Source organism: Cladophialophora bantiana (assembly GCF_000835475.1).
Source record: "Cladophialophora bantiana CBS 173.52 unplaced genomic scaffold supercont1.11, whole genome shotgun sequence".
Classification (NCBI taxonomy): domain Eukaryota; kingdom Fungi; phylum Ascomycota; class Eurotiomycetes; order Chaetothyriales; family Herpotrichiellaceae; genus Cladophialophora; species Cladophialophora bantiana.
In genome coordinates, this window is record NW_015971585.1 from 1046601 (window position 1) to 1067918 (window position 21318).

General features: G+C 52.4%; 7 protein-coding genes across 7 annotated transcripts; 4 read left to right on the plus strand and 3 right to left on the minus strand.

The window, feature by feature from the left end:
* Nucleotides 1–382: 382 nt before the first annotated feature.
* Z519_07808 (uncharacterized protein) lies at nt 383–4056 on the minus strand (the record flags this gene model as incomplete). Its single annotated transcript, XM_016765538.1, has 3 exons — nt 383–2190; nt 2239–2343; nt 2394–4056. The coding sequence occupies 3 exons, from the start codon at nt 4054–4056 to the stop codon at nt 383–385; spliced, it is 3576 nt and encodes a 1191-aa protein (XP_016618507.1).
* Nucleotides 4057–4612: 556 nt separating this feature from the next.
* Z519_07809 (uncharacterized protein) lies at nt 4613–5421 on the plus strand (the record flags this gene model as incomplete). Its single annotated transcript, XM_016765539.1, has 2 exons — nt 4613–5137; nt 5200–5421. 2 exons carry the CDS (start codon nt 4613–4615, stop codon nt 5419–5421), a joined length of 747 nt encoding a protein of 248 aa, XP_016618508.1.
* A 366-nt stretch (nt 5422–5787) lies between these two features.
* On the minus strand, nt 5788–6461 carry Z519_07810 (uncharacterized protein; the record flags this gene model as incomplete). Its single annotated transcript, XM_016765540.1, has 3 exons — nt 5788–6034; nt 6087–6265; nt 6318–6461. 3 exons carry the CDS (start codon nt 6459–6461, stop codon nt 5788–5790), a joined length of 570 nt encoding a protein of 189 aa, XP_016618509.1.
* Nucleotides 6462–6841: 380 nt separating this feature from the next.
* On the plus strand, nt 6842–9154 carry Z519_07811 (uncharacterized protein; the record flags this gene model as incomplete). Its single annotated transcript, XM_016765541.1, has 4 exons — nt 6842–6880; nt 6990–7174; nt 7225–7300; nt 7352–9154. The coding sequence occupies 4 exons, from the start codon at nt 6842–6844 to the stop codon at nt 9152–9154; spliced, it is 2103 nt and encodes a 700-aa protein (XP_016618510.1).
* Nucleotides 9155–9716: 562 nt separating this feature from the next.
* Nucleotides 9717–10742, plus strand: Z519_07812 (uncharacterized protein; the record flags this gene model as incomplete). Its single annotated transcript, XM_016765542.1, has 3 exons — nt 9717–9803; nt 10006–10192; nt 10390–10742. The coding sequence occupies 3 exons, from the start codon at nt 9717–9719 to the stop codon at nt 10740–10742; spliced, it is 627 nt and encodes a 208-aa protein (XP_016618511.1).
* Nucleotides 10743–12303: 1561 nt separating this feature from the next.
* Z519_07813 (glycine cleavage system T protein) lies at nt 12304–13806 on the plus strand (the record flags this gene model as incomplete). Its single annotated transcript, XM_016765543.1, has 1 exon — nt 12304–13806. The coding sequence occupies one exon, from the start codon at nt 12304–12306 to the stop codon at nt 13804–13806; it is 1503 nt and encodes a 500-aa protein (XP_016618512.1).
* A 3318-nt stretch (nt 13807–17124) lies between these two features.
* Z519_07814 (uncharacterized protein) lies at nt 17125–18706 on the minus strand (the record flags this gene model as incomplete). The annotated part of the gene is made up of 2 exons (XM_016765544.1): nt 17125–18610; nt 18678–18706. The coding sequence occupies 2 exons, from the start codon at nt 18704–18706 to the stop codon at nt 17125–17127; spliced, it is 1515 nt and encodes a 504-aa protein (XP_016618513.1).
* Nucleotides 18707–21318: the final 2612 nt, after the last annotated feature.

Here is a 21318-nt window from a genome sequence, read left to right on the forward strand (position 1 = left end):
CCTGAAAATGATTGATACCGAAAATATTGCCTTTCGAAAATCAAAATGACGAGAAGAGAAGACGAACTCATACACGCTAATATTATGGTATCAGACAACAGCAACAGGATCCACTGCGCACTCTGCTTCCCAGACGACGGTCATGTTACTTTGGAACCTCCGACCTGTCAGGGGAGAAGGTACTTGTTGCGCAGTAGAAGGCATTCAAGGCGAGGAAGAGATGTATTGATTTTTTTGTATCTTTATCGTGATCAGGTTCCTTTTCGTATGACAAGCGTCGAGGATCATTGCACACACAACATGAACTACCAAGGTATCATCATCAATGTTGGAGGTCCTCCATGCACAAGAGCCCATCTCGTCTAGAATAAAATGCCCGAAATCACGACTTGATAGTATCCCAATTCACCCAAGTCCTCGGCATGACCCTCCAAACCATGACTTCTCCGCTCTTCAAATCGCCGACCTTGAAACTCTCCTCTCTGACCTTCGGCTTTTTCCCCTTCTCCAGATCCCTCCCCTGCTCCCAAGCGCGGATCTTCTTCTTCGTGCCATCCCAATCGATAACCACGGCCACGTGCTCTGGTTTCCCCACGTCGACGCTGTACTTTTGGTGCAGGCCGCCTTTGTGGCCAGAGAACTTGGCATTGCGGAACGTGACTATGTCACCCGGCCGAATTTCGTCGAATTGTTGTGTAGACGCGTTACCTAAATTGGAGTAAACGAGAGCACCATATGCCCTCGTGCCAACCGGTAGGAGAGCTGTTGGGTGAGGTTTTAAGAGTTCGAGGACAAATCCTCGTGCGGAGCCGTCACCGACAGTTGTACCGGAAAGACCGCTGGCGACTCTTGCTATCTGACTCCCATATTGACCAGACGCATTTTCCAGTTGATCACGCCGAGGCGCAGGTGGTGGTCGCCCATGGTTCTGCTCCATTTTCACGTGAGTTGGGTCCGCCGCGTCGTAGCTAACATTGATGGTAGTCTGAGAATAGTCCATGTAAAGCACGTAAATATCCTTCGAGACGGTGGTCCTACCCCCTCGCTTGGTAGAGGAACCAGACTCCATTTCATATAGGATATCAGGTCTCCCTTGGAGTGAAGGAGGTGGCAAGTTGTCTTGAGTCCACCACATTGAGCCTTTTCCGAGGTCAATATCTTGAGCAATGTACCCCTGTTCGCTGCTTCCCCGAGAATGATCCATTGAACGGCGAGAAAGAGTACCCGATCTTCGGAGATCTGTAGGTTGTTCAGGAGAATCTGCTGGAGGAGGAGGTGCGAGGGTGGGAGGTGGAATATACTCCGCCGGCTCTGGTAGCGGCGGTGGAGGTGCGGGCCTTTCTGCAGGTGGAGGCGGTATAGTGGTTGGTCGTGGCATTGCACTGTACATATCATCTTCCTCGAGCTCCTCTTTCGGCGATCGCAACGACATAGAATACGGTGTTTTGGCATAGTGAGATGGCGGAGGATGTTGGGGTGCGGAGTATCGGTACGGATCATAATCGTCGTCTTCAGCTACTTTTGGAGGCGGAACTGGTGGAGGGGCCGCACGTGGGGCATCCATAGATCGCCTGCTCTTTGGCGTTGGTAGAGACGGTGGCGGAGGCGGCACGTCTCGCGGGACACTGACCGGCGGCAGCGGAGGAGCAGCTCGTGGGTGTGCGTGCTTTGGTGACTTCATGTCATCCGTGAGCACACCTTCGTCGAGACTCGAGTCTCGATTGTGAGCCTTCAACGCATCTTTGTGCTTTGCACTCGAAGCAATGTCCGTATCGTAATCTCCGTCATATTCAGTGACTTCCTCTTCGTCATCTATCTCGGGCCTCGGGGACTGCACAATGCCAAGACCACGCGAATCAGTCGTTGAACGGCGGCTTGGGGGAGCGCCCGGTGGTGGAGGCGGAGGAGCTCTGGTCTGAGGAGAAGTCGGGCTCATGGGAATAGGAGGTGGGAGCCGCGAAGCACGTTTATCCGTGGTTGGAGACATGCTGCTCTCGGCAGTATCCAAGGTAGAAGGTTCAGGTATTCTAGTTGGTAGTATAGGAGGAAGAGCAGGCGCGCTAGCTGGGGTCTCTGGCGCCTCCTGGGTGTCCTTCTCCGGAGGTTCGTTGACTTCATCCCCTTCTTCGTCACCAGGAATGTCTGGAGACACTTGAGGTAACGACGGGGGAGGCGGGGGTACGGATCGGGCTAAGAGAGTCAGCAGAACTTCAAGAGGCCAGAAGAGATTTCACAAACTGGTCGGTGATTGTGGAATTGGAGGGGCTGCTCTCGGGCCTGAAGGGGGAGGAGGAGGAGGGGCACCTCTTGTATCGCGTACTGGTGGAGGAGGAACGGCGCGGTCTGTTATATGTGAGCGGGCAAGCTGCTTTACAATCAGTGGAACAACGTACCTTGTGACGTCGGTGGGGCGGGACGATCTGTCGAGCGACGTTGCAATGGTTTCGAAACATAGTCTTCGGTCTCCCCCTGAACGCCAGGGTCTTGAGGCGTCGGACGTGCAGTCTCATCTTCGTCGCTCTCTTGAGAAGCTGGAGGTTCTTCTTGATGTCTGGTTGACTGGGACATTCCTGGCAAAGCCATAATTCGGACTGGAGCCGCTCGTTCTTGAGGTTCTTCCTGCGTATGGCTCTCAGAAGTCTGCCGAGAGGGTTCTGATTTTGGCTTCCTCGCAACTCCAGGAAGTCCTATCCCACCTGGAGGGCCAAACATGCCCATCATGCCCATACCTCCGCTCATCTTAGCCATTCTGTCTCTTAGCTCTCTTCTCCGGCGGATCTCCGGATCTTCCTCCTCTTCCTCTTCCTCTTCCTCTTCTTCCTCCTCGCCCTCTTGCTCCTGGTCGTCATCCATTGATTTCCTGGAAATAGCTGCTGGAGCGGGTATATCTGTGCCCTTGGACTTTGGGCGCTCCTCTTCGGTGGATGTTTCCTGGACGTCATCATCATCCGCGGCTCCTGAGTCATCGGCATCATTTGTATCACTGACGAGCTCGCGAGAAGCTGGCTGTGGGGTGCCGAGACCAGTTGTTCGGCGAGCGAGGCTAATCGGTTCACGCTCGCTCTCCGTCACCTCAGTAGATGGGCGGCCTACAGTCTCATTGGAATCTAGTCTGGCCAAAGTCGGCTCAGCTGGCTGGGTTTGTTCACTAGGCTCAAGGGTGTCGACTCTCTTCTTGGGCGGCTTCTTTGGTTTTTCCTTCTTTTCAGCATTTCGTGCCGCTTGCTCCAGTTGTTGCTTCTGCAGAAGTGCTATCCTTTCTTTGAGAGACTGGGGTTTTGGTTGCTCTTCAGCCCCAGGCTCCGGTTGCGTGGCTGCAGGTTCCCCTAGGTCTCTAGATTCTGCTCCATTTATACTTGCGTCATCCTCACGACGGTATGGCTTCTGAATCGGAGGTTCCCGAGGAGGAGGAACGAAGGCGTTTCTGCTGGGTGGAGGTGCAACAAATGGCTTTCTGATGAAAACGCTGCTTGCTCCACCTCCCCCTGGCTTGAAAGGCGTAATCGGGGCCGCTGCAGGTTTGTTGAAGGCCGCAATCCTGTCTTTGAAAGAACTCGAGGATGGCTTCTCTGCGACAGGTGGAGGGGCTCGGACAGCGACAGGAGGAGAACTTGGGACCGTAGTCGATGGGATGGGTGCGACAGGTTGAGGCTTCGAAGCTGGCAGGGGTGCCTCAGGTTCTGCTCTCGCTGGTTCCGCTGGTTCCCTTACGAATGCTTTCTCTTCTTCTTGTATAATTTCAGAAGGCTCTGTTGGCGGAGGGATTGGTTGTGGTACCGGAGGCTCTGGGACACGCTCGGAGGCCTCTGGAACCTGAGCACGCCTTGGGGCACGCACCGGGCGCGAAGGGATTGTCGGTTCGTACTTCTCGACAAAGTTCCTTGGAAAAAGACCTTGAAGCTTCTCCCCGGAGGCATCCACGTATTCGCCAGTATACCAATCCGCATCCTCCTCTTCTGTAACTGTGATTATCTGGCCATTTTCAAAGTTGAGATCATCAGGCTCATCCGATCTGTATTCGAAAATCGCCTTCACTTTGAACGGAACCGCAGGCATTTTGTCTAGAGGAGCTGCTCCTCAAAGGGCGAGAAAAACGTGGATGTAGGCAGAGAGTTGAAGTTTCAATGATCTTACTTGACCAGCACGGTGACGCAGCGCCTGCGCCACCTCGCACGAATGTCGGTGCCAAGGTCAGATTGGACCTCCTGGTGAGTGATTATTAGATCACCTGAACATATGACAGCGGGATGCGGGCATGGAGGGACGGTATAGGCTCGAACAGGGGCGGTGCACAGGGGAAGGTTATTCAGAGTGTAACAGAATGTGTAGCCGTGGTCGACTTGAACGTGGGGCTCCAACAACGTAGTTGCTATTACACTTCACAATGTATCTAGTACGGAATACTTTAGCCTTGTTACTTAATCAGGCCGCTTTGCCTTCGGTCTAGATATTTGCCGCCATCATTCTTTGTCTACCGTCACACAATTTCGGGGTTTGCGCTACCCATCGAAGAAGATCTCTTCCGATAACCAAGAACACCTGGTTGTCTCGAGCACTTGCACCTACCATTTCAGCCTGGCATCTGGCAAAAGTCCCTGGAATATGGCCCGCGATGGCCACTGAGCAATCCGAAACCAGCAGGGAAGATCGCGTCCGCTCAACTGCGTTACGCCATGCCAGAGACATCGAGGAGAGAAAGAAATTGCAAGCACGCATAGCCGACCTTGTAGTCGAAGCATTTGAGTTGCCGTCCAGACCCGACGCCGACCCAGCGAACCCACAACCGTCCGACGCTTCTCTGTTCAGACGTTGTCTGAGCCTATTTCAGACGTCGGATTTGGATGATCTCATCTACGAGCGAAACGTAGATAGCCGATGTGGTTATGCTCTTTGTCCAAAACCAAATTTGAAGCTGGCGCATGGTGGCCAAAAAGTGTGGAATCAGAAGGGTGGCAAGGGTTTCAAACTGGTAGACAGAAGCGAGCTAGAGAAGTGGTGTTCAAAGGCCTGTCAGGAGAGGACCGCCTTCGTGCGAGCTCAGCTTGGCACAGAGCCCGCGTGGCTTCGAGCCAGTCAAGCTGTCGACATCAGGTTGCTTGATGAAGTCGATTCTGATGATTTCGCCACCTCTCTCAAGGTACGTGCAATCGAGACAGGATTTCCACCAGGGCTTTGGATAATGTTGCTAAATGGTTGCAGGAGCTCTCGCTCGCTGAAGCGGCTGACACAGAAATGACTGAAAAGATGCAAGCTCTCGCGCTTGAACGGGGCGAGCTCAGTGTCAAGGCTGATAATAGGACTGTTGATCTTGTTGAGAGGACAAGCAACTCAATTCCGAGAGCTCCAACAATGAAGGGGAGCCAACTGCAAAATGCCGTTGAAGGCCACCAACCACGAAAGGTCCGCTTCTCAGAGAGGTGATTGGTCCTGGCAATAGACCCCTTAGCGAGATGCTGGATGTTCTGCGTCACTTTCGGAGAGCACGACTAGGACAAACGTCCAGTGGATGACGCCGCAGGAGATTCCATGGACTCTCAGACCCTTTGTGCTTTGTCTCTTTGTCATTTAGACGAAGCTGAGGTCCACGACTAACTGGGTTCTGCTAAGACGAGCCGTGAGGAAAACATGTAGGAGGCGAGAGTTCGGAATGTCTCAGAGTCTTGAAGAGACGGGAACGATTAGGCTAGAACGGAAGATATCGAGACAAGTCATGACTGCGCGGTGCGGTGATTGACAAGTGGACTTCAGCATGCTGTGCCATAGATACGCCATCTGCCGTTCCCGGGATTATTGACCAAATGCAAAATATGCTCTTTCAAGAGGTTGTCTCTGGTATTCCCACGCCAACCAATCGCTTCTGGTCGTAGGCAACAGTCCCATGCTGTTTACTTTATAGATGCCCAAGCCAAGGAGAAGACACTGCATCAGAATATATACAGCCTTGACGCCCATCATCTGTGTGCGATTGCCAGCGCTCTCGAATCTGGCGAATTGCGTATTGGTTTGCGAGATGGCCTGGATAGGATTCTTAAAGCTGGACCACACCATCAGTTTTGACGCTCAAAAGGCTCCACGCCCTGACTCACAGCATAAAGACCATCATGATAGAGAATATCTGAAGTGAGTTGCCGGACATGTAGCCCATGATAGCTTGCATGGGGAGTTGCTTCGCAGGACCAAGCGCAACCTCCCAGGCTTTCTTGAGTTTCAGCGTTTCTGTCTCTTCAGGTGTCGGGGGTTTTCGTCCAGGACCTTGAGACTTCTGCTTGACTTGTCAGCGCGTGTCGGTTGTACGTAGGATATAGTGGTCACCGAACCTGTTTCCCAATAATTGCTTTGGATCCCAAAAAGCCGGGAGGATCTGGTATGCTGGATACATTCTTCGGTTTGGGAGGGATGCCGCCGTTCAGGTCAACGACCCATTTCGGTCTCGGATGAACCATGCTGTCCGAGGTCGCCATTGCAGGAGGATAGATTGCCTTTTCGAAAGAGCCATGTCAAGGGAAAGATGCGTAAAGTCGTTGGCTGACGGGGCCGGAAAAAGTGAACTCCGCGACCCCTTGGCGTGAGCGTTCGCCTCGAGCGAGACGACTCTAACTCCAACGTCCTTTCACCGAGTTCACCACCAGTAAGTCTTACATACATTGAGTGCCTACCACTCGGACAGCGTCAATACCATCGAAATTCCTGGGCAACCTCGTCTCTTATTTGAACCAGGTCTTCTAATGATCATGCCGTAATCCGAGCCGCAATCCGCTGAATCCAGCAGCAACTTCACCAACCCTGGAGTGAAACCTGAGTCCTCCAATTGCTAGTTTGGTGTACGACCGAAGGATTCAGGATGTCGTCTGGACATGGAGACTCGAAGCTCTTTGCCAGGGTACGTCGGTGTGGCTGATCCATTAATTTCTGTCCTCTCAGCATTCTCTCTCCACATTCCCCCGTTGTTGCGGACTATCCTGATCTAAGTAACTTACACACGTAAACAGGGCAAAGTCGCTGAGCTGCGAGCAGAACTCACCAATGCTAGCAAGAAGGACAAGAACCACACCACCAAGAAGAACGCTCTGAAGAAGATCATTGCCAATATGACAATGAGCAACAACGACATGGTTGCACTATTTCCGGATATCGTGGCTTGCATGGATATTCCAGTCCTCGAGATCAAGAAGATGTCTGTCAATATGCCTTCGGAAACTGTGCCGCCTGCTAAATCATATGTAGGTGTTTTTTGTACCTTCAGCATTATGCTCGAATGAAACCAGATATTGCTTTACGCGCGTTGCCGGTGCTCGAAGAGGTGAGCATGGCCGACTTCCATTGTCGAATCTCCCTGCTCAAGTGCAATTAGGATCTTTTAGACCCCAATCCGTTGATCCGCGCGCTTGCACTACGGACTATTTCATACGTCCACGTTCGCGAGTTCGTCGAAGGCTCGATCGCCCCACTGAAAAAATTGATGGCAGACCAAGATCCTTACGTGCGGAAAACAGCTGCCATTACTGTCGCCAAAATCTACGACCACGACAAACGACTTGTTGAAGGATCAGACCTGATTGATAAACTCAACAGAATGCTGAAGGACGACAATCCTACCGTGGTCGCAAGTGCACTTTCCGCGTTGCAGGATATCTGGGAGCGGAGCGAGAACATCAAGCTGACAATCGACTACGCGAGCGCATCCAAAATCATCTCGATCTTGCCAGACTGCAATGAATGGTCTCAGACATACATCTTGGAAGCACTCGTTTCCTACGTCCCGCATGAATCTGGAGAGGCTCTCTTACTTGCAGAACGAATATCCTCTCGACTTTCACATTCAAACTCTGCTGTGGTGCTTACCTGCATTCGAGTCATTATGTATCTGATGAATTACATCTCCGACCAGAAGAAAGTCGATGAACTTGCCCGCAAATTATCTCCCCCGCTAATCACCCTCCTCTCTAAACCACCAGAGATTCAATATCTCGCTTTGAGAAATGCCATTCTCATCCTCCAACAAAGGCCTGAGGTCCTGCAAAATGACATCCGCGTCTTCTTTTGCAAGTACAACGATCCGATATACGTCAAAGTAACGAAACTCGAATTGATATTCATGCTGGCCAACAAGAACAACATTTCGGTGGTCCTTAATGAGTTGAGAGAGTACGCGACTGAGATTGACGTACAGTTTGTGCGTAAGGCCGTTCGAGCAATTGGAAAACTTGCAATCAAAATCGAACCGGCGGCGCGACAATGTATCGACGCACTGTTGGAGCTCGTCAACGCCAAAATTCCGTACATCGTGCAAGAAGCAACGGTGGTGATCAAGAACATTTTCCGCAAATACCCGAACCAGTACGAATCCGTCATCTCAACCGTGATCGGCCAGATTGATGAACTTGACGAGCCAGAGGCAAAAGCTGCCATTATCTGGATTATAGGAGAGTACGCAGACCGGATTGATAACGCCGATTCACTGCTCCAAGATTACCTTTCGACTTTCCACGAAGAACCTATCGAGGTGCAACTGGCGCTCCTGACTGCAACAGTCAAGCTCTTCCTCCACCGGCCAACGAAGGGCTCCTCAATCGTTCCGCAAGTCCTGAAATGGTGCACGGAAGAGTCGGACGATCCAGACCTGCGCGATCGAGGGTACATGTACTGGCGCCTGTTATCTACCGACCCAGTGACTGCAAAGAAAGTTGTTATGGGTACAAAACCACCCATTACAGCCGAAAGCGAGAAATTAGACCCAACAACTTTGGAAGAGCTGTGCCTGGGCATTGGGACCTTGGCAACCATTTATTTGAAACCAGTACAGCAAGTCTTCCGGTCTGCACGAACACGCCGGCTTCAGGACTCGCCTGCTCTGCAAAGGAAGAGAGAAGACTTGACCCGCGCTCTGACTGGTATGGATCTCGCGAATCCCCTCTCACTGAACACAACCGTCACAACTCCGGGCGGCACAGCCATACCCAATCACCAAGCCGCGATTGAAGCCGCCGACGAGTATTTCAAGAATTTGAGCCTGAGTGACAATAGTGGGGGAGACATTCTGACTAGCCCGACTGGTGGAGGAGTAGGAAACCCATATATTGTCAGCCAGAGCGCTCCACAGCACAGCTTCCATCCCCAAACTAGTGTTGCCAACAACGGAGATCTCTTGTACTAGTATTACAGGGAGGAAGAAGTTGAAGAGAACGCGGAAGAGAACGAATGAGCAATGGGTTGTTTGACTGGCGCCCATAACAAGGTTGTAAATGCAGGCTCTCTTAATGCGCGTATAGCGGAATCCATTCTTCAGTCAAGATACAAATGTTGAGCTACGGCCGGGAGATGCTACAGCACGGGCAGGTCTCAATTTCCCACTTGCTCAATCGTAGCTTATGCCTGACGCCGTATGAGTTAAGAGGCACAGGAAAATGTTCAGGGAATCGCCCACAATCCGCGTCTGGCGAGTCCAAGCCGACGTCATCACTGATTCGCTGTCCCCAAGCACTTTCGGCATTCTGCGCCTGTTCATTCCACACTGAAATTCCCATGGTCCTTCGCGAAAGCAACCAACTCTACTTGTACGGCAATACCGCGTCCGAGAAAAGGACGGGAAACTTGAGCTGCGTGCGGAAACTGTTCCATCTTCGTTTGTTCTTTTCGCGCAACAGGCCGGCCTTCTTTGCCCTTATGATCCCAAGGTGAACGCAAACCAACCGAAACTGCTGCATCGGTCCTCCATCATGGTCTCTCTCCTCGTCACCGTCTTCATAATCCAACTAGTCTGCCACCTCATTCTAACCATTGGCTCCAAACCTATCAACGACCTAGTACGTCGCACCTACCTCTCTCCTTGTTTCTGCATATCCATATCCCCGTCCTATCCATTTCAGGCAAAGACGAGGAGGAAGAAGAACCACGCAAGGGGAGAGAGAGAGAGAGAGAGAGAGAGAGAGAGTGTGTGTGTGTGTGTGTGTGTGTGTGCACAGACTGTACTGACAGACACCGGGGTTTCTCCCTCCAAAAATATAGCTATGGCAAATCTACTGCGGCCTGCCGCTGCAATCGTCCAAGGACATCCAAGAACAAATCCGCCTGCGCCGCGAGGTCCTGCGACTGAAACGAGAAATGAACGCCATCAGCGCGCAGGATGAGTTTTCCAAATGGGCCAAACTGAGGAGGCAGCATGACAAAGCTATGGAGGAGCATGACAAGAAAGGTGAGTGCATTTCAGAGGGAGGTTGTGACCAGCCAGAGAGGGGGGAATGGAGACAAGAGAAACAAGTTGATTGCGATCGTGGATATACAAAATCTATTCTGTGCGTGCAACGCGGGAGGACGTAGTGAGGGAGGGAGGGATGGAAGGTGCGAGCCCTTTTCTCTATCTAGCTAACCAAACGACTTGTACCGTTCCAGCCGCTGCGGTTTCCTCCTCCCGATCCTCCTTCGACACAAAAGCCACGGCCATTCGATGGACGAGCACAAGCGGCCTAAGACTCGCACTGCAGTTCTGGCACGCAAAGACACCCGTCTTCACCTACCCGCGCGGCTGGTTCCCATGGTACATCGAGTGGTTGCTCGGCTTTCCGCGATGCCCCTACGGCGGCGTGAGCATCAACGTCTGGAGTACTGCTTGCGCGACCGTCATCGCGCTGGTGTGGGATGTCGTGGTGTACCTGATACAGAGCGTGCAGCAGGTACGAGGAGGCGATCAAAAGGAGAAGGAAAAGGTCAACGACGGTAGAAGAAAAGAAGAAATGAGAACATGAAAAGAAAAACGTAACTCTCAATCTGAATATGATTGATGGGGGTGATTTTGTTGGTGAAAGATCAATGTCCATGCATGCATATCAAGGGCTCAAGGATATCTCAATGCTTTAGCGTGGTTTCATCAGAAAGTGTTCAACCATGTTCGCGTCACCGACCATCCCACGCCCGCTTGGAGTCATGGAGGCCTAAGTGCTTGACTCTATTGTGATTGAGAGTTCATCATTTGAAACCACTTACCACAGCCGTCACTCCTCTTCATCGCCTTTGGGGGAGAACCGGCTGATGCAGTTCCAGATGCACAGTGCTGGTTTTGATTGAGTTGCCTCGCAAAGAACACCAAAGTAGAGTCCGGTCCTTTCGACAGGACATCTGCGCCATCATGACAGATGGTCGCCGCTTTTCCATAAGCTACAGACCCAAAAGAAGAATAAAAAGTAATGGTGTTTGCTCCGCGCCTCAAGAATAAGCCCCATCGAGTTACTCTCCGCCGCCCACCACCGCGAAGAACGCGGCAGTCAGGGCGGAGAGCAATCGCATAACTTTCAACATATGACGAATTGCGCAACCTCCCAAAAATCACTCTTTTGAGCTCTCCGAGTATCCAAACTGGCTCCGTCAATCTCCTAATTGTAGATAATACCCTCACCATCTCTTCCCCCTGGCGAGCCAACAAAAGTTCAAGGCTTCTCTGCTTCAGATAAAGGAAGACTGTCTTCGCGGAGACGGACTCATATCTTCATCCACCCCCCAGACAAGTCTTCCCCTCATTCATTCCACATCGAGACGCATGAACAATAAGAAGGTCCAGAGGAGAATGCAAACGACAATGAGGTCGGGTCTCGAAGGAGAGGAATAGAGCTCGGAGAAGAGTGGGAGGCGAAATCAGAACCGCAGTGAAAGATTGCTTTTATGGCGGTTGCCTCTCGGCAGGTCCTAACGTTCTCTCCCCAAAATTGAGAAAGAGGTAGGGCGGTCCGGGGACTTTCTCCCAAAGCTGGTTTGCGTGGGTTTGCAGATATCTGAGAGAGACTTCTGCTGTACGTGAGCTTCGAATGCGATTCTTTGAACGCGGAGAGTGGATGAACACTAGATAAGAGGAGAGAGAGAGAGAGAGAGGCCACAGTCCGAAATTTCTATGAAGGGTTCAGGCCGAGGAAAATATTGCCAAGAGAAACTAGTCCCAATCTGGCTGGGTGTGACCTTGCCGCGATGTTCACGTTGCCAAACTCGCAAAAACCTCCGCTCCGCGCAAGTTTCCGATCAACCGCCTTTCCTGCCTGCTAGCTAGAACAACCTTTGTTTTTTTTTTTTTCCTGAGGACGACCGACGTATTATTAAAGAGGTCTCCCAAGTGGAAAGGCCTTTCAAGCGGTTGACGACCCGGGAAGTCTAGCCGTTCTATCATGAATTGAACAACGAAATAGCAATCGTCGAGAGGAAGCTGTACTAGCTTATCCTCAAAAAGGCCCCAGCATCATCACATACTGGGGCTGGAGTCTGAACGCTCTCCACGATATCAGTAGAGAAGCACGCGCCGCGCGCGACACAGCAATGATGAAGATGCCGCCTCATCGAGGGCTGAGGCCTGTGTTGGCGACCGCATTCGCCCAAACCGGCAAAGGGCCATATCTCCGCTCAAGACGAGAACTGAGCACTCTGGTCACGGCATCCGCCTCATTGTCCTCGCCACGGCAGCCTCTTCGTCGCTATCCGCCTGAGCTGATCCTGATACCAATTCCCATCCCCCAACCCAAACCAACATTCCCGCCATCATCCTTAATGTCACATCAGCAACGACGGTATGCCTCGACGAGACCTGAACCAGAGGAAGAACTCAAACACACGCCCCTGTACGACCTCCACGTTTCGCTCGGCGCGAAAATGGTCCCCTTCGCTTCCTATGCCATGCCGGTTACGTATCCAGACCTATCCCATAAGGAATCCCACCTCTGGACGCGCGAACACGCCAGTCTCTTCGATGTCTCCCACATGGTCCAGCACAAACTCTCCGGAGAACTCGCCGAGGAATTTCTCATGACCGTTACCCCATCGGCCATCAACGAGTTAGAAAAGCATCGCTCGAGCCTATCTTGCCTTTTGAATGATGAGGGGGGCATAGTTGATGACACGGTGATCTCGAGAATAGGTAAAGATAGCTTCTACTTTGTGACAAATGCGGGTTGTCGAGAGAAGGACATCGCGTTTATTGACGAGCATATATCCAAATTCCTCAAGGCAAAGGGAGCCTCGGGGGATCAGATCAACTGGCATGTGCTTGACCACCACGCCCTTTTGGCCCTTCAAGGTCCCGAGGCCGCAAGCGTGCTCCAGTCCCTCATCTTCAACGACACAGAAGATGAAAGTCTCGACACGTTGCTGGACACGCTATACTTCGGATCAAGTCGGTGGTTACAACTGACTCTCCCGGACTCCGGAATGAACACGCCATCCCTACTGATTAGCCGTACCGGATATACGGGAGAGGATGGCTTTGAAATCTCGATTCCACCTGAAAACGGGAACGCAACTGAACTGGCGACGAACATAGCAAAGGCTCTGACTGCCGACAGCTCCAAAGTCCGCTGGGCGGGGCTTGGAGCTCGCGACTCACTCCGCCTGGAGGCCGGCATGTGTCTCTACGGGCATGACTTAAATGAGAAGATCACGCCGCCCATGGCCGCGTTGGGCTGGTTGGTCGGCAAATCACGTCGTGTGGACAACCCTACCCCGGCCTTCAACGGGCACCAAATCATCAACAAACAGCTTGCTTCGCCAAAGACAATGACTGAGCGACGGGTTGGGTTGCTCATAGAAAAGGGTCCCGCCGCGCGCGAAGGGGCAGAAATCGTCGATCCGGAAAACGACAATCATATCATTGGTCACATAACCTCGGGTTCTCCCAGCCCGAGCCTGGACGGACAGAACATTGCCATGGGGTATATTAAGAATGGATTCCATAAAAAGGGAACCCCAGTGGGCGTCAGAGTTCGGAAGAACGTGAGGAAAGCGGAGGTCGCTAAGATGCCATTTGTGCCGAACAAGTTTTACACTCGGCCCTCGTGAAAAATTTGTATATGTAGGGTTATGTCGAGCTGATCTCTGCAGCTTAACAGCAAGACCGGTCAAAGTCTGGGGGCGGTGAAGTTGCAGCCTGTTCGCAGAAGGGGTATGGGTTGAGGGTGGGCGATGTGGTTGAATGGTGATCCCTCTTCCCAGGTAGATCTTGTCACACTCTGATCGTCGGCCGCGGTCGATCCTTTCGGGCAACGCGCGCAGCCGTGTTCTGGCACGGAAGCCTGGCCTCACCAGCCGCTTTTCAGCTTCAGTACCTATCTGCTTCCTTTCTCTGCAGTGGGTGCTTCGTTGTGTGTTCAGCTGCAGAGGTGTGTTTGACTGTCCTCTTCGTATATGCAAGCGGTTTTCTGCTAGTTGTTTAACTAGCCCCAAGTCGCCCGACCAAGGCAACAGGAACTAGCGTATCCGATGTGATTGGGGGCGAGACGTGGTGTACCCGGTGATCGATGCATAGAGTTTTCCACCATCACCTCCCTCTTGTGAGCCTCAAATGTGCTTCGGCACTCGGGGTTCCTGGATGGTCGCCGAGCATCCGTGTCCTGCTTCGAGAGTGCTGTAGCTGCCGCCCTGCCAGGCAAGATGATCATCCGTCGTCAGAGGGTAGACTCTCAACCCCCGGAGTGTACTTGCTGCATGCCATCCGGAGAAGCGCTAAGTCTGGATCCGAAAATCAAGGCCAAGGTTCGGGGCTAATCTTGAACTTTGGCACTCGCTCATCGTCGCGCACATGGAGCAGCAGAGGGGCTGTCAGCGGCGGCAAAGGGCGGTTGCCGCTTTCCACCCGTTTGATAGCCCATTCGATACTTGTTCAGCTTCTGGATAGTGCATGGCAGATAGTTTGGTGGAGCTTTAGTGGACCTAGTAGCAAAGCAGCTGGCGTTTTTGCCTATTTTGACGACATTTCGGTTCTTCGATCCCGTCCAATCCGTCGGGTGAAAAGGTCGAGCAATTTCATCGACGATTGACTGAAAGATGGGCGGAATTTAAAAACCGCTCTCTGTGACCATGGCAAAATCATGCATGACCTCGGAGGATGCGCCCCAGACCACGCACAGACCAGTGTGGACCTCACTGCCCGGCTCATGAGGTCATGTTTGTCCTGTCTGGAGACCGTGGCTGTCCTTTGTGACCGTCTAGATGGATCTGATATAAGCTAACACGCCGTACCTGGCGAGCAGGGTAGCAATTGACCAACGAGCCGTGGATGTCTCTTGCGAGGTCGCATGGCTTCTCAAGAGCCCTGTACATCACCTTCGGCAAGCAAGAAATACGTGCTACCTGCGCTACATGCTCTAGTGGACATCTCCAGCTGCACAACCAGGCTTGTGGCATGACTTTGGCGTTGTTCAGAGATTTTCACGCGGATCCTGGGGAGTTGTGCCATTAGCAGTAGGTGCTATACCGGCCTGCCCTCGAATCACTATGCTGGTGGCTTGTCGTTCTCTTCTCAATTTTGTGGTTCTTCCCATGACGATCATGCGCCTTCACGAGGGATATCACCTTTGGATGAGGCAGTCAATGATAGCGTTCTCTGTCTTTGACGTCGTATTCTGGAAGTTTTAAGGACACAGGGAAGAGATCGAATGCCGAACGTACGTCCCCAGAGGAGAGGACAGTGGAAGTTTCCGAAACAGCTGAGTGACTGGGAGACTCCTGAATCAGCTCCCATCCGAAAGTTGTTTATCGAATCCACCGATCGTCTGAGGGCTCAAATCACAGTCGCAAAGATGTCCTAGGCCCCACCGCAAGGACCTAGCGGTCGACCGACAAGACACGGCGAGGACGGGGCGCTCAGAAGCCTGGCATGTTGAGCTGTGCAGCTTTCATTTTGCCGTGCTTGGCATCACCTCCAGCTAGATCCTTTGGCACCGCCCGCGGTTTGCTTGCCCTGCTCTGCCCTGTTCTAGGAGTGGATGATTTAGCTCTTTCTGTAACTTCCTTGATCTCCCTCCCTCTAGGATGGCAGACAAGGCGCGCTGGTGAAAGGGTGAGATCTAGTGCTGCCGAAGGTGTGAACGCCTCTTTATTTGCTCTTTGCTTGCCGTTAACACCCGACAAGGCGGGGTTGGTTCCTCTCGATTGATAATAATGTTTCGCTTCTCTCTCACAGCGCCTGTCGATGATGACGGTGGCTGTTTGAGGCGAGAAAAGCCAGAGACAGCCATTCTCATAGAGCCAGCTCGAGTGGCAGAGGCAAGGCCCCCGTCGCGGGCAGCAATTGGCTAGGATACAGGTTACGAAATGGCGGCTGGTTTGCGAATAGAACTGAAAGATAAATTAGAAGCGGAGCCAGAGGGCTCGATATCACAACGGAGTCTGAGGGAGGGATAGGTCATGCCACCCCCCCGGGAGCAGGGGAGGGCGTACCTTTGGAACCCAACGACTCTCACCCATTCCCCAATCCCGAGTGCTGAATGGCAAGGAAGGGGGTCAGGTGGTCCAGGGCGCTGCGGCGTCGAGCAGGGCAGGGCGAGGCGCCAGACAAGAACAGGCAAACCCTGTTGCTTGTTTGCGCGGACCTTGGAGACCGTCTTTGAAGGGACTGAGCGGGAGCATTTGAGGAGACAAGAGGATTTGAGAGGTGGGAAGAAAGTAAATTACTCCGTGCGCAAGAGGCCAGCAAGTCAAGGAAGCTTCCAAACTCCTCCATCCAAACCCTTTGCTTCGCTGGTGCAACGCTATGTCTCCCGCGCCGGCTTCTGCTTCCCATCGTGAGCCCCAAATCGCCCGTTCTCGTTGGATCGATGTAACAGGGCCCGAGCCTGCCTACTTTTAATCCGTCCATTGAAATCATGAAATGTAGTTATATGCTGTTATCGTATCATCACGTCGTGTTGAGCGCAGCAATCTGCGTCTGCGTATCCCGTGTTCCCAATACAATTGTCCCTCGATGATGTTCCCCGTCCAGTAGTCCCGTCCTTAAACCCATATGCTGCTGCTCTTGTATATCCCTGTGCCTGGTCCATGCCTTTTCCCCTCGTTTGCCATGCACCATGCTCTCTGAGTGGTCATGAAGGGCGTGGAAACCTGTCACGCCATGCCTTGATTCAGTTGCTTGTAACCCATCCATGCGCCATGCCCTGTCTGAATGAACCGGGGGGTATCTCTAGATCCTGTGCAAATCTTGCCCTATTCCACTTGCTGCATTGTCCTTTCGCCATCGTACAACATGATTCCAGAAAACACTGAATAAGAAATGACTGGATTTGACAACATAGGTCCATACCTCAACGAAGACTGCTTAGCAGTACCTCAAAGTATGCTAGATCCAGCCGTAGCGCACTTAGATCACTCACCCGACGTGGATCACGATGATGCACATAAAAGTTTCGAGTACGGCGTGGCTGAGAAGTCGACAAGCGATGCCATGCTGTCAGTGAATGGCCCTGGTAATGGGAAGCGCATATGCTCCCCTTCTCCGTCGTCCTCGAAAGGCCTCTTCCGACCCGTGGTCTCGCGGTCAAGGCTACTGAACATAAGATCTTCACTCCGTTCCGACATTGGGGTCAATGCAGATCGGTCCGACGACAGAGTGCAAGACGACTTTGCCGTATGGGAGTCGCAGAGGCTGACCTCCACGTCTGTTGGCGTTCCAGCCAGGGTGCTTGAGACCAGACTCGTCGGAGAGAAGCGAGAAGTAGATGCATGGCGGTAGCTGGATCCTCCGAAATGGCCGCCCTGTCGATGACTCCCCATCCAGTCCATTGATGAATGAGTATGCCCGTAGCTCCCTGACGAGAGTGGACCGGTATGTCCGTCTGGCCCATGCCCAGTTCCGCGGTCGGGATCCATACTAGCCTGACTGTCTCGCCGTCCATTGTCCTTGTAATGACCAGGGGATCGACCACGCACCACCATGGGGTCGGATTCTTTAGTTGCTATCACGACCCAGTTCTCGGCACCCTGCCTCCCAATATTGGCAGAAAGCTCGACCACCACCAAAAAATATTGTTGTTGTGCTCGCCGTTTGCCATTGTTGGCGGTAGCTTTCTGAAACTGGATTCTCTCGAATGTATGTGAAGTCGGAATCGAATTCGCGCCGGGATTTTCGAAGCCTGGAAACGTCCCCATGATACTAGAATGGAGATGGTTTGGTCCTCCATACATATGTCCGGCGCTTGAGTATGCGCCATTTGCACCAATCTGATGGTTGGGCGAAGGCGCAATTGGGTGGCGACCAGGAACTGACTCTGTTGCCTTGTCCCGTTTGGGGGTATGCTGAACAAGACCTCGAGCCTCACTTTCACCATTACTGGTCATGGCGGTCTTTGCGGTGATTGAGACGGCAAACTGCAGAATCAATTCCTCCGAGCCATTCCTGCTGAGATAGAATGGCCCATCCACGGTGCCATTTCTGAACCCGAAAGAACACTGTACTGCAAAGTAATTTCGGCGGTAGCAGGTCCATTTTCTGTCCACCTGGAAAAATCCTTTCTGTATGGAAGCCATGATCTCTGGCATCAAGCGTGGATGGCGAACTGTCAACACAGGATGAAGAACGGTCGTTTCGTGAAATGGAGGTCCATCTTGTCGCGTAGTGTTTGGGCTCTCATGACAATGCGTTGGCATGTTTTGGCCTAGGTACGGGGCCTCTTGGATTGGGAAAGGAAACGCCGGGTTGCTGCGAGCAGGGTAGGAGTTTGACTGATACCTTATCCCTCCTGGAAAGGGCCCCGGGCTAATTTGGGTATGAAGGGTGGCCGAGTATTGTGGTAATCTGTCTGCTATAGTCTTGAAGGTTGACCCAATGCCATTTGCCGAATTGTACGAATGGGGAGGTGACAAAGGCGGGCTGTACAACAGGAGTCAACACCTGTCACAAGGCTGACGGTTTGAAGGTTGGAGCAGACGAGACTTACACTCGATGAGGTCGATCCATGACCGCCATTGAGGAGCCAGACCAGTTAGACGAGAGAACTGAAGGAGGTGCGCTCGAAAAATGGTCTGGGCCACATGCATTGCTGGGAAACGGCTTTGGAAGCGTCGTATAGGTATTGGCAGAGGTCGTAGGATTGGCCCCCGCGCTTGCTGAACCGGTAGTGGAATCAGGCGGGCTCAGCAAAAGTTGTGAGCTCTGGTGATACCTGCAAAGACCATCATCGATGGGTCAGTAAGACAAAACTCAAAGAGCAGCCAAGTCAAGGTTATATGTCACACTTAGCAAGTGCGACGATTGGGTCATGGGACGAACGCATTCTCAAAACAACCGAAGATCTTCGACTGCCCTTTACAGCTCTTCATCAACACCGGAGAGTGGACGAAACATCACGCCGATGCCCAACTTCAAGACTCGGGCTCTAGACCTGCATGTCGGCCAAATAGTCGGTCTGGGCCAGCCATTGGGTATTTCAAAGACACATGAACTGGTGGGGAAAGCTGGGAATCGGATACTCACGGTGTCTCGTTCAGGAGCGAACTGCCATTGAAGTCGAGACTGGAATTTGCTGGCAGCGCCACTCCTGAAGCACCACTCGTCAGGTTGCTCCGAGGCCGTCGGCTGGAAAAGGTGAAGTCATTGGCAGGATAGGGCGGATTTGAGAAGGTACGCTCCTGCCCGAGGTATTTGGATTCTGTAAAGTCGAACGGCGAAGATTGTTGAAGCAATGCTGCAAGCAAGCAAAGTCAGCGGCGGCCAGTAATGGGAGGAGACAGCTTCAAGGATGGGATTTGATAAAAGAAAGAAAATGCCTGCCACAAGGCCTCATGCAACTCGGCTGGGCTGAGGGGCCTTTCTTCGTGCACAATTACCCATTCAGTACCAATTTGGCAGGGCAGAGTGGCACGGAGCGGGGCATCCTTGTCGGCTGAGCGTAGGTGGCAATCGCAGGAGACAACCACACGGCGGCCACCAGATTGCAATCCGTATTGACACAGCATATCAATGCCAGATTGCCGAGCCACAGCATTGTTTTGTTGCATCTGGCCTCGAACAAAATAAAACAAGATATACGAAGTGCTGACGCAAATACGTACTCGGATCCATGGCCGTCCTTCGAAATACAGCACTGGTTGCGGGGACAAGGCTGAATCAGCACAGGGGAAGCTTTAGAGGTTGTTCAATTCGCGGAGTCTCGAGGTGGGTAAGAGGCTTGTCCTTTTCGGCAGTCCTTGGGTCGGGTGCTCCGTATTTGCTCAGCCGTCCGCTAGCCCTTCTTCTTGGATGGGGGTTGATAACCCGGCGGCTGTGGACTTAGTGTGCGAGGCCCTAACAACGCGAGGCGCATGCAGGACACACAAGCCTGCCAATAAGCGGGAAGATAGCCAATATGTGTACGGAGTCCACAGCGTCCCTCCAAGTCTGATGCAAACTGCTGAGAGGTCAGCGACGAATTTGCTCTCATTCCTCATGGCAGCCGGCCTCTTTTTGTCCGTGTCAAGGTCGCGTATCGGCAATAACAGAGCAGGCCACCTTCTGCAGTCGTACCTAAAGAACCGAGACACGTCGCTACTTTCAGCGAAATGCCTCTTTCGCAGTTGTGCTGTCATTGGTCAGTCATCTTGCGAGCGCATCATCGGCCATGTTCAACTTACTTTTTCTCTCTCTAGTTCTCGCACTGCATGTACCACCTCCTTGAGGGTTTTTCTTCCTTCTCCAGAATATACAAAAGCTGGTCGTGTGTCTGTACAGAAGACTCTTCCAGATCGTCCAGCTCAAGTTGCATTGAATCGAGACTGCTCAAAACGCGCGTCGTAGCGAGCAGTCACAACGGGCAGGCGCCAGCCGGCGATAATCATACACGACGATGTTAAACACCCGGGCGTCCACAATAAGGATAAGCACTGGTACTCAGACGATATGCGATAGGAGGGAGTTTTGATGGGAGCAAAAGGCGCACAATATGTTGGCTGAAACGGAAATGGTTCAGAGAAAGAGACATCAGAGCCTTTCTGATGGGAAGGAGAGGCTTGGGACAATTGAACGGGTTGGGAGGTCTTCAAATGAGCACGCAATCCAGCAGCCAACACCAAGGTAGGGGGTTCCACACAAGCCTCAGACAATTCCTGGCCCGGTTGAGTAGGCTGGAATTGCGTTGGAGTGCCTTCGTCGGATGTAAAAATGACTAGCTCAGCCTTCGGCGCAGCATTCAGATCTGACACTTGGTACCAGTATTCGGTGAGAATACGGGATCGACCAGACGTTGGTGGCAAGGACCATTCAAAGGAAGACTGCATATTCGACAGGCCAATGACCATGCAGGACATGACCTTTGAGCCTTGAGACCGCCCGACTGTGATGCAGGCGGCCTTCTTCAGCAGCCCCAACTTCAGACTAAAAGTCGCCACAACATTGGCTTGGCCACCGAATCATTACCTTGAAGAGCGAAATAAAGGAATATTTGAAAGAATCGAATCAGGTCCAAACGAGATGCACAACAAAGAATGCATTCAAGCGCAGGCCTTGCAGAGACTGGTTTCAGCTGAGGCCCGCCATGAACAGGAGGCAGTTGGCACAGGGACTATGACTGCAACAGTTCCTTTGCACGTGGCTGGGAAAACGCC